General features: G+C 41.6%; 1 protein-coding gene across 2 annotated transcripts in view; it reads right to left on the bottom strand.

Moving 5' to 3' along the window:
- Positions 1–17,854, bottom strand: part of Stk33 (serine/threonine kinase 33) — a 174,599-nt gene that overhangs the window by 26,999 nt on the left and 129,746 nt on the right. For both annotated transcript variants that reach the window (XM_057778611.1, XM_057778612.1), the window contains 3 exons: positions 17,692–17,804; positions 17,303–17,388; positions 5,048–5,245 (listed from right to left, as the gene is read on the bottom strand). In XM_057778611.1, coding sequence (XP_057634594.1) covers positions 5,048–5,245; positions 17,303–17,388; positions 17,692–17,804 — 397 coding nt within the window. The remainder of the gene's footprint in view (positions 1–5,047; positions 5,246–17,302; positions 17,389–17,691; positions 17,805–17,854) is intronic.

Raw genomic sequence — 17,854 nt, 5'->3', positions numbered from 1 at the left:
CTTATTTGGTCTCTGGGTGGTGCTGCTGTCCTAGGAGGCTACTGAGCCTTTAGAAGCTAGGCCCCATGGTGAAGGCAGGCTACTGAAGAAGAGGGCTTGACAGTTTTATCCCCTCTGATTTTGGCCCAGTTCTGTGTACTGTCTGCGTACAGGATGCCATAATCTAACCAGTCAGCAGCAAAGCACCTCAGCTGCTGTGCCTGCCCTGCTGTGACAGACTGTATCCCCTGAGCCAGACACCAAATAAAGTTACAATGGGCTATTCTAAACAACTTTAACATTGATCAGAGAAAAACTACCCTACATTTAAACTCTGTTGTCCCCCACATTGTCAACTTCTGATGTCTGTATTTACATCTCTTTGCTACTATTAGTTATTGTAACTACCTGTGCTTTGTCTTTTAACATTCCCACATGGAATATAAGTGGTTTATTTTATAACCATGCTTTACTTGGCTGGTTGGGTTTTCAGGTGTGGGAGTATGTGAATTTTTGCTTTGAGCTGTGAATTTTGCATCTTCAGATATTTTTGTGTTACACATTAGTGTCCTTTTAATTTGAAGACTTCTCTTCGGCATTTTTTTTTTTTTTGCAAGATATGATTTAGCCGACGTTAATGACCTCCCTCAGCGTTCATCTGCCCAGGAGAGTCATCTCCCCTCTCCACGTCTAAAGCACAGCTTTTCCAGGTGTGGCATTCCCGTCTGGTAGTTTTCCCTGCCAGCATTCTGACAGTGTCAGCCTGTCTCTCCTGGCCTGCGGGATCCTATGATTGTATGACATGACTTCTTCTCTATGCTGGTCCTTTCCGGATTTTTCTTTGTCATGATGTTTGGTAGTGTCTTTTTCTGTGACACAGGGAGCTCCTCTTTGCATTCTATTTGAGTACAGGTATGTGAACTTCCTTTGAATGTGGCTTTTCCCTCAGACAGTGGAAAATTTCTCTCAAAACTTCAAAAAAATATTTATTTATTTTAGAGACATAGTCTTATTATGTATATCTAGCTGGCCTGAAACTTGATGTGTGGACCAGGCTGGCCTTGAACTCACAGAGATCGATCTGTCTGTGTTTCCTGAGTGCTGAGATTAAAGATGTGCAACCATCACACTGGTCCTCATCCTACATTTCTTTAAATAAGAATTTTGCTCTATTTCTCTATCTTCATCTTCTTTACTTTCTATTACAGATAGATTAGGTTTCCTGATGGTAGCCCACATTTCTTAAAACTGTCTCCATATCTATCTATCTATCTATCTATCTATCTATCTATCTATCTATCTCTCAAAATCTCTGTCTCTGATATTTGACTGACGAATTTCAAATGTTTTGTCTTCAATCTCACTGTTACTCATTTTGAGCTGCTAAAGCTTCTATTGTGCTTCACTTGACCCATTACATCCCTGACCCATCGTTTAGATCCTCTCTCTGCCTCTCCCACTCACTCCCTGTTGTCCCTTCTTTTCTTTCTTGATTGCTTTCGCGAAACTGTTTGTTTTGTTTGTGCACTATTTTCAAATTTCATTTAATTTTTCATCTATGTATTCTTGGATTCAGTGAATTCTTAAGAGGTATTGTAAATTCTATTTTCTGATATGGCATAGTTCTCCATTTCCTTTGTGTCCATTGTTGTGGTTTTATTGGAGGTTGTGATGATATGCTCTTTTTGTTGCTGTTGTTGTTGCTGCTGCTGCTGTGGCTGCTGTTTTGTGTTTGAGACAATGTTTCTCCATGTAGCACTGGCTGTCTTGAAAATCACTCTGTAGACCAGGCTGGCCTTGAACTTAGAGGTCTGACTGCTTCTGCTACTCAAGTGCTGGAATTAAAGGTGTGTGCCACCACTGACTGGTGACCTACTGTCTCTGTAATCCCATGTTCTATCACTAGGCCTTCGTATTTGCAGAAGCAGCTACCCTGGCTCCTTTGGGCACTTTGGAAACTTCACAGTTTATATTATGATGGTGGCCACCCCCTCTGGAAAAGTCACTGACCAACAGAGTTTGCTTTCAAGATCTTTAGATGGCTACGTTGCTACCTTCTTACTGGCTTTATTCTGCTTTCTGACAAGACAATTGAGTTGGTTGTGCTCTATAGTCAGGCTGAGCTGCTGGGTGGGCAACTGCTGCCAATCAGGCTGGGCACAAGATGCACTTCTGGCCATTGTGGTGGTCTTGTTACTCCCTTGGTGATTCTGAAGGTGGCTTTTGGAGTCATGGGGTGATGAGGCATGTCCTTCTGCATCTGTGTTGCTTTATTGGTTCATGAATAAAGCTGCTTCAGCATATAGCAGGGCAGAATAAAGCCAGGTGGAAAATCTGAACAGAGATATATACAGAGTAGGCAGAGTCAGAGAGATGTCATGTAGTTTTTGAAGGGAGACAGATGCTAGAACCTTGCCCAGTAAGCCACAGCCTTGTGGCGATACATAGATTAATAGAAATGGGTTAATTCAAGATTTAAGAGCTAGCTAGAAATATGCCTGAGTCATTGGCTGAACAGTTGTAATTAGTACAGTGTCTGTGTGATTATTTAGATCTCTGCCTACAGTGGAGAACACTGTTTAAACTCCCAGGTGTGGTAGAACCAGCAGCTGTAAACACTGTAATTCATAGCTTTGGTAGTGTTCCTCTCTTTGCAGCCTCAGAAGGAATTGTTTAAATTCCCAGTTCCTGGTTATTAATTAAACAGGGAAGGGTCTGGAGTGGTCTTTGTGGCCAGATGACACTATTATGCTCACAGAATTCACTGGGAGGGCTTTCCTGACACTGGGCAGACTTGGAGTACAGAGAGATTCTGTGCTAGAGGTTGGCCTTCTAGGGAAGCAAGGTTGGAAGAATGCCCACCTCCTCTAGGACGCACCCCAGCTTTGACAGTGGGTGACATCATTACCTGGAGTAGCGACAACTTCCACTGTTGGCAGCCATAAGCTTCCACCCCTGTGCTACCATGGCCCAGCCCTTGCTCACCGATGCCAGGGGCCCTGAGGGCGGCACAGCTGTTCTTGCTGAAATGAAATGCTATCTCCTCAGGTTTGTGACTAAAGTCCTAGTAATAGGTGACAAAACTCACATTCTAATCCCTTTCTTCCTTAGGAGAAGGAACCAAGACCAGAACAGGTCACATTAGCCCACGGTTTGCAGGATGACCAAGACCAGAACAGGTCACATTAGCCCACGGTTTGCGGGATGACTGGGACAGAGAAGAAAGCATGTCAGAGAGATGGAAAAGGAGATGGGGTACACTTGATCCACAAGCAGATTTTATATCACATTCATTAATAAACACAGATATAACCCAGCACCCCATAAAATATGTGCAGTGTATATATTTCTATATGTGTACATATAGATGCATGTGTATATGCATTACACCAACATGCACAAATACTATATCATGGATGTGTATATGTGTAACTGTGTGTATGCTACTGTGTCGGCAAACAGAAAATCTTCCAAACTATGTTCAACAAAAAGAAATGTAAACATGAGTTTAACTTTTTAAAGAGAACATAAAATACACACTGTGCTAAGCAATGTGGGAGTTGTTGTCAGATGAAACAAGAAGGGAATTCAATAAGCTTATGTTTACATTATTGTAAAAGTGTGATTCTTTCACACAATCTAAGTCACTATGCTAAGCTTCTTATCCAGGCATTTACTATTCAGTAGACGCAGAACTTCTCAGCCAGGCAATCACTCTCCCAGGCCCCTTCTGCAAGATTCTGGCAGAAATCTTGGCTGGGAGTGGGTCCAGCAGTACTGCACATTCCCGGGCACGGGTCAGAGCCCGCCTGGACAGTCCCCTTGTGCTCTGCCTATCTGCTGGCTACAGGAAACTGGAAAGCAACAGCAAATGAAGAAATCTGGACTGTCTGGAGCACAGGATGCAGAGTTTAAATAAGAGCTAGAACACAAACAGAGGAGAGCAAACCCAAACAGAAAACACACACACACACACACATTGACAAATATAAAAAATAGGGAAGGGGTTCTCTGGGAAAACCATCTGGATATCTGGCATGGGACAATTCTGTATTCTGTCAATTATGTTTTAAATAAATGCCGATTGGCCAGTAGCCAGGCAGGAAGTATAGGTGGGACAACCAGACAGGAAGTAGAGGAGAATTCTGGAAAGGAGGAAGCCCATTCCTTCACAGTCCTGGCCAGACACAGAAGAAGGAAGGTGTGACCTGCCTCACTGAAAAGGGTACCAAGCCATGTGGCTAACATAGATAAGAACAATAGGTTAATATAAGTTATAAGAGTTAAGAAGCCTGAGCTAATGGGCCAATCAGTTTATGATTAATGGAGACCTCTGTGTGATTTCTTTGGAACTTAACTACTGCGGGAACTGGGCAGGACAGAAAACCCCAACAACAGATATCCAGTTAATAAACTATAACCTAGAATCAAATGTTAACAAATCCTGCCACAGACATGAAAGTATTCAGATCTAATCAGGTAACATGACAAACCTATGAAGTTGGGACTTTATGAAACAACATACAAATAATTGTATAATATAATAACTACCCTTTGCATATAGCACATAAGCCAATTCTAAACTCTATAGCTGGGTAGTGTACAAAATTTATTAATTTGGAGCCATGGGTCAAATCTGGCATACCATCTGCTTCATCAGAAAAGGCTTAGCTGGAATGAAGTCACGTTCACTCGTGGCTGACTGTGGCAGTGCCCATGCTGTACCATCAGAGCTGAGGACTCATTACAGAGGCTAGTAAGGCCCCAAGGCCTACAACACTTACTACAGTCTGAGTGTCCTTCATCTGAAATTGCTGGATGTTCAGATTAGGGAAGCTCAATCTGCATGCATTCTCTCACAGAGAAAAGCCAACACCCCCACTCTGAACAGCCACTGATCTTAAATATGAAGCCCTGCTGCTAAATGGCATGGCTTAGAAGGCAGAAAGACCTCACCTGCCGAATGATGCAGGTATTTGTTAGCAACTAACAGAGAAATGATGGAGCTGCACAAAGGTGCCTGTGAGCAGCGCTGAGCAGCGGAGCTTGCCACAGTGCTCCTCCCTACCTGCTTTGCCGCCTTTGCAGATGGACTGTTATTGGCATCAGGGACCTTTCCCCTGACTTGGCCACTTTTCAACTTTTCTTTCTCAGGCTGCTTTATCTTCTCAGCTGTCGTGGTGTCTTCATCACTTTCAGGGTTATTTTTCCATTCTTTCATCATTTCTAATACATTGGTTGGTCTCACTGAAGAAAATGTATTGCCCTAATATTAAAAACAAATGTTTATGTTATAAACAGTCCAGATAATTGAAAATTTCTTAAACCTTTACAAATATGTTCTCCCCAAATCAGTGATAGTCACATGGAAAAATTATAAATCTAAGTAAGAAGCAAAACTTTCAGTGTCTGTTGGAGCACACTCCCTGCCCCACAGTGGCTCACGGATATAAGCATCACTTATGATGTGAATGCGGTTAGAGGAAACCACTCTCGAGCCATCAAGCAGTAAATGTAGCCCACTTGTGCCAAGGACAGAACATGGCAATGCTGTGGCAGCCAAGACCCGAGTAGCACTGTTCTTAAGAAGCTGGTAAGACACTACCCAAAAGTTAGTGGGGGCAACGCTAAAGGTGAGTCTACAGAAGACCAAATGTCTAGAAAAACATCCACACTCAGGTAAGCACTGTGTCTAAGAATATAGATCATCAGTTTGAAAGCTCTTGCCTGGAATGTTTCTATATAATGTGGCCATTTGGCTATAACTCACTCAGTGTGCTGTTCCTATCCTAGCTACGACTGTATCAAACCAAAAGTGGCCATTACACACTAACTCTATCTCCCAAATACCCCATCGAATGTGCCAAGACACACAGATGTAAGCTGAAATGGCGCCTGCTTGACTTAATGCTTTTTTATTCTAACTCAAACTGTTAGAGAACATTTGGAGAGGATGTTTGCATTACCTTTAGGTTAGAAAGACACCACAGGCATGTAGCAATTCTAAGTAGTCTTTGTATGTAGGTAGATTTAAGTGTTACACTGTAATGACACGTAGAACCATGAGACAGGGAACATTAAGGGCAGTCATCTAAACATACTGTGGAGGATTTATTGAGTTTAATATAGTCATGGTTAAAAATAGACCAGCATCAAGAACAGAATGGCAATAACAAGAGATCATTAGGAGACTGAGTCCTGAGCTCTTCTGCTCTGCCTCCTAGGAGGTCAGACCCTTACCTTCCTTTTTCCTAGCATCTGCATACTCTCCACTGGCTGTGCTCAGTTCTCCTCTGCCCCGATTTATCTTCCCTTTCAGACAACCATGGCCTACACCACCTTCAAAGCCCAATTTAAAAGTCATCTCTCTTAGGCGCCATTAGAGCTGGAGCCCACACTGGTCAAGGGCAGCAGCCAAGGGAGACTAGAGCCTTCTGAAACCTTGATCGCCTCGGAGCACTCATTGGATTGAGTTCTGACCTCCAGGGCTTGCAACTTCTTAGATTCATCCTGACTTCTGTCAGAATCTATAGTTCCCAGGCTCCTAGACTTTGGATATGCACATCTTGGGCTCAATTTAATTCTCTCACTAGCACAAAGACACAAGCCGACATTTACTGTCTGTAACCTCAGTCCTGTCCAAATAAATATACCCAGGTTAACTCTTTGGATACTGTGGATTTCACCCCTCCACTCTGTCTGAACAGGATTTGTGACTTTGTCAGAATAAATATGTCACTTTTAGGTGACACGTTTTGGGAGATACTACATAATTCATCACGCTCCCCACTCCAACCAGGTACCCACAAAGATTTGGAGCCTTTCTTAGCCCTGACTAAGAACAAAGCAACTCCTCGTCCTGCCAGGCAATTTGCAATGGAAGATACTAAGCGGTGGGACTTGGAAGTCATTCTTTATCACGGGACATGCGGCCTATTCTGACAGGGAGAACAAAGTGAATGCTTGTACCCTGTAAATCACCCCACAGATGCCTTAGCAAGACGAGCCCGTCTGCACATGACCATGCCCAAACAGACAATAGCCACGGTGGAGCTCACACGCGAGCTGCACAGTACAACAGCAGCTTATTCTACCAATCTGTGCTGTGCAAAGTCCTGATGAGCAAATATCACATTATCACGATTTAACTAACAGCGTCAGTCTCTCAAGAGCACAGCTCAGACTTCACACACCACGGCATATGAAATGTCATTATATAAATTGCAAACCTCACTGCTGGCTTTGCAGCCCACACCAAACAGGCGCCCATCACAATGAATGATCAATTGGCTCACTTCTTTCAAAGTGTATCTGTTCCTGGGTACTAGGTATCTGCTGGTCAGTACATCCACCTGTCTCCTTGTCTCCAGGGAATTAGTCAACAAAGATAAAAGTGTAGCAAAGAAAAGAAAATGTTGATACTAAGAGTAAAATTTGAATCAAACAGAGGTAGAATAGCAGAAGAAATAATTTGTGATGGGGACCCTGACACTCCCTCCTCTGCAGCCAAAGGAAGTAGAAGACACAAATCTGACAAGTACCAGAAAGGATGGAAACACTGCTGAGGAAGGATGCCTGCAGAGAAGTCTCAGACATAGAAAGCACAAGGAGACAGTGCTGGACACAGATAAAATGCAGCAAACAGCGGGCGAGTTTGCCAGACTCAACACTGACCCTCACTCCATAAGGTCACTGCTAGGGCAAGAAAGCCAGACTGCACAAGCCAATACTGGTGAACGCTGACCACCACCAACAACAACCTCGCCGTCTTCACAGCTCTAAAATTCTATAATGTATATATACATTGGCCTGAATTTATTTCACCTTTATGTACATCTACAATGAGCAGAGTTTTTATATTTAGGGTTTTAATAGAGATGTTTGGACATAGATTTTTTTCCCCCAATTAGTTAAGATCACTTTGCAGAGTTTCACCCTGTGTTGTCATTTTACATCCCTGTGTTATCGTGTAGACTAAGGATCACCTACATTCTCTTAAATCCATATCTCTAGGGAGCTTTCAAGAGTCCGGGATCACCCATAAGCCTACCCAAGAGTTCAGTGGCTAACACTATATGGTGAGAGCGTCTTTGTACTCAACGAAATCGCCCTATTTCTCAATCCGAAAAGACTGTAAGGAAGGGAAAGGGATCTAAACTAGAATCATCATCACAAACACTCCACCACTTAAAAAGTTAACTCCTTGCCTCCAGTATTCATTTGTGCTAGCAAGCTTGGACACTTCGACACTGTGAAGTGAAGTCCATGCTGTCTGTGTCTAAAACCCATTCATGGGCTATCACTTCCTGCTTGTTAGCAGTTGAAGGAGAAATTGCATCAGATATGTAGACTAACCAGCAGGTGATGGTCTATAGCTATGGGTGTTCCAGTCTAACAAACTATAAACAAACTAACCAGCTGAAGAAACAAATGAAAATGGGCTAGAACTGCCAGCAGGCACTAGACTGCATGTCACCTCAGTGCGGCAGTGCTGAGGAACTCTCTCTGCTGGCTGAGTCGAGGTCAGACACTGAACTCTTCACTTCCGAGGCAGCAGTGACCATTTGATAACTGGAGGCTGCCCCAAGTAGAGACCTTTTGGGTTGGAGTATTTCCACTGCACAGCCAATAGGCTAATATGTTGTAGTATGGAAAAACTAGGCAGGGGTGTGTACTCACAGAGAAGCAATGATCATTTGGTCATTGCTAAGGCTTTGATTCTTTGCCTTAGAGGCTAGCCCCACAAATGGAGACTAAGTGGTTTTCCCTCATCTAATGAAGTCTGACTTTCAAAGAGTACCTATCATTATTCTGTAAATAGTGCGTGTTTAACAAGGACTTTCCATGAACTAGACATGTAAGCTGCAGTAAAATGTGAGAAAATAAAATTGGCAAAGCTGGAGAACACTCTGGAACTTCAGCTTCTCGTCAGTTCCTACTTCTGAAAACAGCTAGGACATTTCCACTGGCGATGTTACTAGGAATAAATTTTTCAACAAAAATGAAACACTTTATTAAAAGTATATAAAAGGATATTCAACTTTACAAAATTAATAAATCCCAGTCCAAAACTGAGGTATTGATTTTTATATAACAGTTTGAATAAATTAAAATGTGATAACCTGTGTTCATGAGGGTGTAATCAAATTCTATTTTTTTTTAAATATTTACTTTTAGGTGTGTGAATGTGTGTGTCTGTGTGTGCGCACACGCGCGTGCATGCACATGTGCATGCAGGTTTCTAGAGTCCAGCAGAGTCTAGAAGAGGGCACTGGAGTTGCGGGAGCTAGGGGTACAGGCGGCTGCCAGTTGCCCAATGTGGGTGTTGAATGAGCACTCTTAACTGCTGAGTCCTTACTCCAGACCCAAAGAGCCATATTTACTTTCTTCCTATAGCAGGCAAATTATTTATAACCTATCAAAATGTGTAGCATGTAGTCTCTCTGACCAGTGATCCCATCATTCAGAACTTATTCTATACATATGCTAACAGCATAATGCGCAAAACTATATTTATGAGAACATTCACTGAGCCACTGATTTTAATGGGAAAGATATGAAACAATTTACATATCTCATGCTATAGGGGGAAATTTGCAAAATTATAGAACATCCATAGTTTGAGATGAGAGATTGTACACTCTTAGGAGAATCTTTCCAATTTATATTAAGGGGAAAAGAGCAGTTTACAGACTATGAACCTATTTGTATAGTGTGAGAGGAAAGACGGTAAAACGTTAATTTTCCTGCTTTGTTCACCATTTAAACCATTTACCATGGGCAACGCTGATGTGGGATCCCCTCTGTATGCTGTGAATACCATTGGTTAATAATGACACTGGGTTGGCCTAATGGGGTAGAACAGAGATAGGCAGGGAAAACTAAACTGAATGCTGGGAGAAGGAAGGGTGGAGTCAGAGAGAAGCCATGGAGCCCCACCAGAGACAGATGCCAAAACTTTGCTAGTAAGCCACTGCCACATGGTGATACACAGATTAATGGAGATGGGTTAAATTAATATGTAAGAGTTAGCCAATAAGAAGCTAGAGCTAATGGGCCAAGCAGTGATTTAATCAATATAGTTTCTGTGTGGTTACTTGGGGCTGAGCAGCCGGGAACAAATAAGCGACCTCTTACTACACGATGCCATGGATTTCATAGAACTAATTAGCAATGTAAGCAGCAGGAAAAAGCATGTGCAAACTGTAGAGAGCCACACAAGCACTGAATGATCAGTCACGATGATGGCCTGGATGGCAATAGCAGCCACTAAGGTAGGCTTCAGTTTGCTGCTTCATGTTGAACACAGTTGGTCCATTGATTTCTCACAAGTGCAGCAGCAAACGAGTGGATGAGGCTAGTGTTGGTACTCCTAGCCGTCTAGAGGTAGGAGCCCGGGAAATTGCTGTATCACAGAGGTGTACCTCTAACTGCAGCTCAGAGTTTCCAGTCAGAGGTGAAGCTGAGCCTTCACACCAACACTCTTCAGACTGGGGCATCACACACCTGGCTGTAAGGAGGCTTTCCAAGGAACATGCAGACAGTGATGGCTTGAGGAATCAGTCTGCCTGAGCAAGGATTTGTACTAACCCTCTCCATGCTTCCCCTTAAATCAGCTTCTTCCACTTCACAAGAAAAGGAAGGCATAGCTCATGCCATCTTCAATATTACTTTATATGTGTGTGTATATATAATCTATATATAATCTATGTAGTACCAAAGACAATTCAAATTGTCTGTGTTGGTGTTTAGGAAGCAAATGAACCTAATGACCTGAAGGGAAATCTTTCAGAAGTGAGATGTTTTTACATCTTTGTTTCCAACAAAAAAAAAATAAAAACTATTTAAATTCTTAGAAGGTAAAGCACTTAAATCACAAAAGTGATTTATTTTATTATGTGGTTCTAAATACTTTTTCCTGGGCTTTGGGTACCTGGAACTGCATTTATATCCTTGTTGTCCAAAATGCATTTTCATCATTAATCCAGCCAAAGAACTTCTTCCACTTATCTGCTTAGTTATAATGCAGTGCACTTCTATACAAGTAGAAAATGAGCACTAAATCGCACCATCCGCTTCGTTCCCTCCACCCTGGCTTCCTGAGGGGACTGCCATTTCCTCAATGTCTTGTTTAGATTTCAATGATACCTATGTGTATTCAAAGTGGAATGTTCCTTTAGCTGTTTTAACTTGATAAAATGAGGATCAGACCTTAGAATTTTTTCTCATTCAAAACGACATTGCCAAGGCCATCTGCTACCCTGTCACGAGGAATCATGAACCTTGATTCCTATATTACAACACGTGTGAAAAGTACCTCACGGTGTAGCAAGGATCTAAATGTGAGGCTAAAACTAGAAAAGCTTCTGGGCAAACACAGAAGGTTGTCTTCATGGCCGTGGGGGGAGGGGGGCACGCGGGAGCGGAGCTAAAACGTTCCTGTGCAGGGCGCCAAGTCTATTAAGTATACAAAAAATGGTACATGGAATTTTTACCAAAGTTATAACTATCCACCAAAGACAGTACTAGGAAGTGGAAAAAATACATAACAGACAAAGGGGAAAGTATACACACATATATGCACATATGTATACACACATATATGCACTCACGTGTATATATAGATGACAAAGGGCTCGTATTCAGAATACATGGAGAACTACAAATCTATAAGAAAAATACTTTTCATTAAAAAATTTATTTTATGTACATAACTTCTTGCCTGCTTGTATGTATGTGCGCCACGTGCATGTGATGCCCCAGGAAACCAGAAGAAGGTGTCAGAGCCCCTGGAACTAGAGTTACAAAAGGTTTTGAGCCACCGTGTGGACACATACACATGGCATACAAACGTACACAGGAAAATGCTTATACACATTAAGTAAATAAATAAATCTATTTCTTAACAATTTATCTATTTTGTTATCCTTTAAAAGATTTCCTTGCCAGTCTCTGCTCTGTCTTTGCATCCTTGGCTCATTTCCACACCAAGTCTCACGTTTTCAATTGTTTTATATTGGTTTACTCTGTTAGGGTTTCCTGAAATTTTAAGGTCAGGAAATCAGAATGCATTACCTACACACATGTATGAAACAGTAAAAGAAAAATCTAGTAAAAGATTAAAACAAGTGTGTTTCTGATAAATAGATTTTTAAAAATTTCAACTTGATGATATATCTTTAAATGGGCATTTAAATCAATTTGTTTATAATTATTTTTAAATTAGGAGATGTTTCTACCATCTGAGTTTGTTATATCAATTGTCCCACTGTGTACCTCCTTTTACTCTTTCAGTATATAAAACCCCATTATCTATGTCGTCTTCTTTTCTGTCTTTTCAAGAGTCCATGATTTCACTCCCTCCGCAGGGTTCCTGATGTTGAGATAATATTCATATTATCTGAACTTTTAATTCTGGATTATTATGAACATTTTTCTCCTTTGGTATTGTTTTTTATTTTGCTTAGGACACCAATAACCCTTGCTCCAGGTATGTAAAGATACCTACGCATATAGCTCCCTTTAACACTTCCATCAAGTGTTAAATGTGGACCTAGTGCTGGACTCTCTGAGGCCTTGTTTATTTAAAAATACTTTCACATTTATTTCCATGTCAATGTCATTTGGATGGATATAAAATTTTAGGTTTAAAGTTATTGTTCCTTTGATGAACTCAAATTATTATCCCAGTTATTCTCAAATTGTGTAGGACTGCTGAGCAGCAGGATGTGATTCCTTCTTACAAATCTGACTGTGTCTTTACTAGATGTGGAGAACCCACAGACAGACAATACCAGACTGGCCCACAGGTCCCCTTCAGTTTTGAGTAATTATCAGTGACTGAATACTGACTAAATCTTGTGTCCTGGTTTATGAGCCTCTTCCTAACATAATTTTATTGAAAGTTTCATTAATTAGGGATGCAACAACATATTCATACATGCATGCATATGTATGTTTAGGATGAAAATGTATAGGAGGAAAAAGCAGCCCACAATGAGTCAGATGCCATACCATGCCCATCCTCTTATGGGTGTGGCTATCAAGGCTAAAGGTCAAAAGCTAGTGTCTAAAACTTGAATGACAATGTGTAAATTAATGGACAAGGGCCCTGCTGGCACAGCGGGAGAGACTCTCCTGGAACAGGCCTGAGCCTTGGTCACTAGTGCCTCTGCAGACCGTGGTCAAGAACAAAGTGCGTACTTCAGCCCTGTCGTTCATCTTTGTGTCCTGACAGCGCTGAAAATGCGAAGTCAGATGACACTTGTTAAGATTGGGGTCGATATTTGGATGAACAGTGACCTGTTTAAAATAAGTCATCCTGCAAATTGGCCCCACACACAATTGTTCACTGCAGAGAGAAGGTAAAACTCTTTGACTTGGGATTCAGTTCCCTTTTTCCCCTGGTTTCCTTCCCCATTCATTTCCTTCAGCATCTCATCTGCCTGTCAGATTGAACTTCCTGGCTTCATAACATCTGTGTCTCTACTTCTGACCACTTGAAATTCCGTGTCTTCTTCCTTGCAATGTGTGCTATATATTGCTTGCTGGCTTGACTAGATTGCAGGCTCCTTACGGCAGACTCCATTTTCATTATCTGGAATTGACCTGACAAGCGGAGAGTGTTGAGCAGTGAAGAAACAATAGACAGTTTGTAGTAGGAGCTGACACCTAACGACCCGTGAGGACAAACTTTTGTAGGAGAGGGCCTCACAACCATTGAGAGCCACAGTCCAGTGGGAGAATACTAGAAGACAGCATCATGACCAGAGGCAGCACAACAAGGCCTTGAAAACAGTCTTTTCTTCAGGAGGAGCTACATTACACCACTGAAGTGTTAGTCTAAATAATCTTAATCAAAACCCAGAGTCAGATATCGGGGTAAGGACCGGAAAGAGTAGAGAAGCGGGAGCTGTCGCCAGGCCTCCTCCCTCTCTCATTCCAGCATCCCCCAATGGCTGAGATCCTGTCTTCACCTCACCTTATCACTTCCTGTCTCCAACTCCTGAGTGCTGGAATTGAAGGCATGTGCCCCCACTGCCTGGCTTCTATGGCTGACTAGTGGCTGGCTCTGCCCTCTGATCTCCAGGCCAGCTTTGTTTGTCAGAACACAAAATACCACACCACACAACATCATGTGTAGTGTGGCAGGGGCCCTGACGGGACAGTTTCAAAGAACAAAGGGGGGGTCTGACTTCTCCATACCATGTGATCTCGGCTGGCCTACTTGTCAAGAGCACAGGGGCAGAACTAGGTAGGACCACAAATTTATCCTGTAGCTGCAGGAGGGAGAGACTACAAGGCCCACAGTACAGCATCCTTTCTTACCAATCCTGCATAAGAGAGAGCCACGGGGGCTGGGCCGGGTTTCTAGGAAAGAGGAGGACTGCTCGTGGGTCTGTGACCTAGCAGCATGTATTAAAAACATGTTGAAGGTTTTACCTTTGAAAGAAAAATTCTAGTAATGTTCAGAACTGGAAGCTATTCCTTTTAAAGCCACAGAATAAAATAATTCCCCTAATAAATATTCTCTTTATGCCAATTGTCTTCAAATGTAAGAGGTCGGAGGAAATTCCTTGGAGATATGTTTTAAAAATGTAAATTCTTGGTGTTAACCTGTGACCTAGGGCCTTGAAGAAAGTGAGAGGCCACCACAAAGATTTAGTAAGAAGTGCCCATTTCCTGATCTGATGCTGACAGGAAAGAAGGCAGCAGAAGGCAGGCAGAAAATTCCAGCTCATTCCTAGTCAGAGGAGGGCTCTTCAAACCCTGCCCCTGACGACGGTCACCTTGGCTGCTGCTTTCACATCCACCATTCAGCTTTTGGAACCACGGTGGTACTTAGCGTTTATTTGAAATTATGTTCACTTAAATGTATAGAAAAAGAAATAATTCTTTTTCTTGGGATACTTTTAAGATATGTACCATGCTCCAAAATGTACAATACATAGGCTAAACTACAAATACTTTTTTGTGTAATAAAGCTCTTCAAAAAGAACCTGTTACCGAGCATAAGGTATTAGGAAAAGCAGGCTCTGTACAAAGCAGTGAGGCTCCGAGGGAACCTCTTGCTCGCTTTAGGCGATTTCAATCAGCACATGAATTGCAGGAAGGGAAACTTCAGTGTTAGGAAGAAACGAGTCATGCCTCTCAGAAGCCTGGAAAATGCCAGCATGCTAAACTGGAGAGTCCAATATAGCACTCAGTATCTGTCACTTTTCAGCCATTTGGCAAAGGCGTCAGAGAGACAAATGTTAGAAACTCGAAAATGGAGACTTCTGGAAAAATGACCAAAGCCAGAAATAAAGCTGTACTAATTAGAAAACAAATAATTAAATGGCCAAACCCGAATGCTGTGTGATGCTGAAAAGAGACAACTTTCTAAAGCACGCCATCTGTTTTACAGCTCGCTTTCCTGTACTACAGATCTACTGCGTACTTCTCACAATGATCTAGCTGCTGGGCCAGAAATAATTACGGCACAGAATCCTGGAAGGGATCAAAATAGTTACAGAAGAGGGCAGATACATCATATTCTTGAGAGAAAACTATGTTTTAGCCTTAAAGAAAAAGAATTGTTATTCAAAGAAATGGTTCCAAATTGTAAAGAGAAAATTAGAGAATTTTAAAACTGCTACAACAACATATTTATGGCATCTAAACTTCTGTGGGACTCTTCTAGACGCTGCAGTGTTCACAGCATGCTATGAGGCCTCTTCTGTCTTTGCTTGATTCCTAATTTATCTCTTAAGCCTGTGGTTTTACATGGCATCTATGTATTCATGATTCTCCAGTTTATAACAGAACAGATCCATATCTACTTGTCTATCACATAACATTTTAAACATCACCTAAATCAGACCTCTTGATTCACCACCCATGCCCTACAGGGAGAATCTACTCTCCATAGCTGTTCGCATCTTGATGAATGGAACCACGCTCAACCAGCTGGAACAAACACCCAACCGCTGAACTACAACAGAGCCCTTTCACTCACACGTCTAAATCCTGTATCTCACGTGTGTTTCTCTTTGTTTCTGTTGTTGCTACCATATCTAAGCTGCTACCACCTCTCAGAAATGATGCCTCAATATTTACCAAATTCTCTGTCTCTAAGTCACCTAATGCCTGGAATGACTTCAAAAATAAAACTACACACATAATTTTCATTTCAAATATAATTGTATTTGTGTTCTTGGTACCTAAAACAGTGACTATCTAAATATATGTTTAATTTTCAGGGAATACTGTCAATAATGATTTCATATAATGCTAGTAACTTCTAGTATCAAATCTCACACTTTTCTTGCTATCTCTATCGATCTAATGACAGCAAATTGTTTACTCAAAAGAAATCACTCATTATTAACTGTTCATTGATAATTGTAATAACTAGGATTAGGCTTGCTTGCATATTCCAAAGTACCCTAAAGATAAAAAGGAATTTACTTTCTGCTAAAACAAAAAGTTCCGGAATGATTGGCATGATGACTTTGTGAACTATGTGCCTGGCACCCCGTATTTTATTGTTGTTCACCAACCCCAGCTCAGTTGCAGTTACACTTTGTTGTCCAGGATGGCTACCCAATCGCCAGCCATTATATTCCAAGTCATCAGGAAAGAAGAAAGGCCTGAAGAATGTCATGGCTGCTCCATTTAGGAGGGGACTGCACACTTCCTTCGCATCTCAATAGCTGTCAGTGGTGACTAATGCAGAAAGCTGGGGACTAAAGAAACACTTAACTGGATAGCAATGTTTCCAGCTAAAGATTCAAGAGAAGCCTCGCCCAAATTCCAGCTGTGACTGGGTCCTGTTCTGGCATAGCAATGCAGAGGCCAAAGTGTCTGCATCAGGGTTTGTAGTCTAATGGTGCAGAGCAACATGCAAACAAATAAAGACTAAACAGTTCAGCCCAGGTGATAAAGACATTGGAAACGTGTTTTCCAAGGTTCCCCGAAGACTCTCTGTACTCAAAGGACTGAGAGCTATAACTGGGTCTAGGGCTTCACATCTGGATGTCCTGATTGCTTCACTCTGCACAGCTTCATAAGACAGTCCTCAGCTCTGTTCTGCTGGACACTGAAGCCTCTGTGACAAAGGACAAACAAAGTTCATTTGAATGTCTATAAATACGCACGAGCAACTGTGGTGACAGTCGGAACCATTTGGAACTGCCCATTTCAGAAATGTGTCGAGACTCGCTACTCCTTTTCAACCTGTCAAAGGATGGGACTAATTGACTGTTTCAAGACTCCAAGACCGGATAAAATGAGTGCTGTCAGAAAAAAATAAAGGTTTTTAAAAAGGAGTATCATAACTTACTGTCAACCACTGGTTATCCAGAAGTTCCTTAGCTGTGATTCTGTGAGCAGGATCTACTTTCATAAGTTGCTTCAGAACGTTTTTTGCTGCAAATAAAGGGGAGAAAAATCTTGAAATCTTACTTCTCTTAACCTCAGTTAAAGCCACACATCAACTGGACATGGTTTCCACTTAAGTTTTTAGTTGGTATTTTTTGTTTTGTTTTGTTTTATTTCTGGAAGTTTTGAGCATGAACAATCAAAGTGAAGATATCACTATTTCTACAAGCAAATATATTGAATCTAAAGTAGATTTTTGTGATTAACCAGAGATTTACAAAACTTTTACTAGTAGTCAATTTTCTTATATTAATTGTTTGCTTTAGTAAATAATAACAAACCCATACTCACCAGAATCACTTACGGAATCCCAGACGGGATCTTCGAATTGTAGCTCTCCCTTTCTTATTAACTCAAAGAGCTTTTCCTCCGAGTTTGCCAAGAAGGGTGGCTCTCCACACAGTCTAAACAAAGGCAGCCATTTGTTCAAATGCTTTCAACAGAAGATTATTAA

Source organism: Chionomys nivalis, chromosome 8, assembly GCF_950005125.1.
Source record: "Chionomys nivalis chromosome 8, mChiNiv1.1, whole genome shotgun sequence".
Classification (NCBI taxonomy): domain Eukaryota; kingdom Metazoa; phylum Chordata; class Mammalia; order Rodentia; family Cricetidae; genus Chionomys; species Chionomys nivalis.
This window is presented reverse-complemented; position numbering and strand designations above follow the sequence as displayed.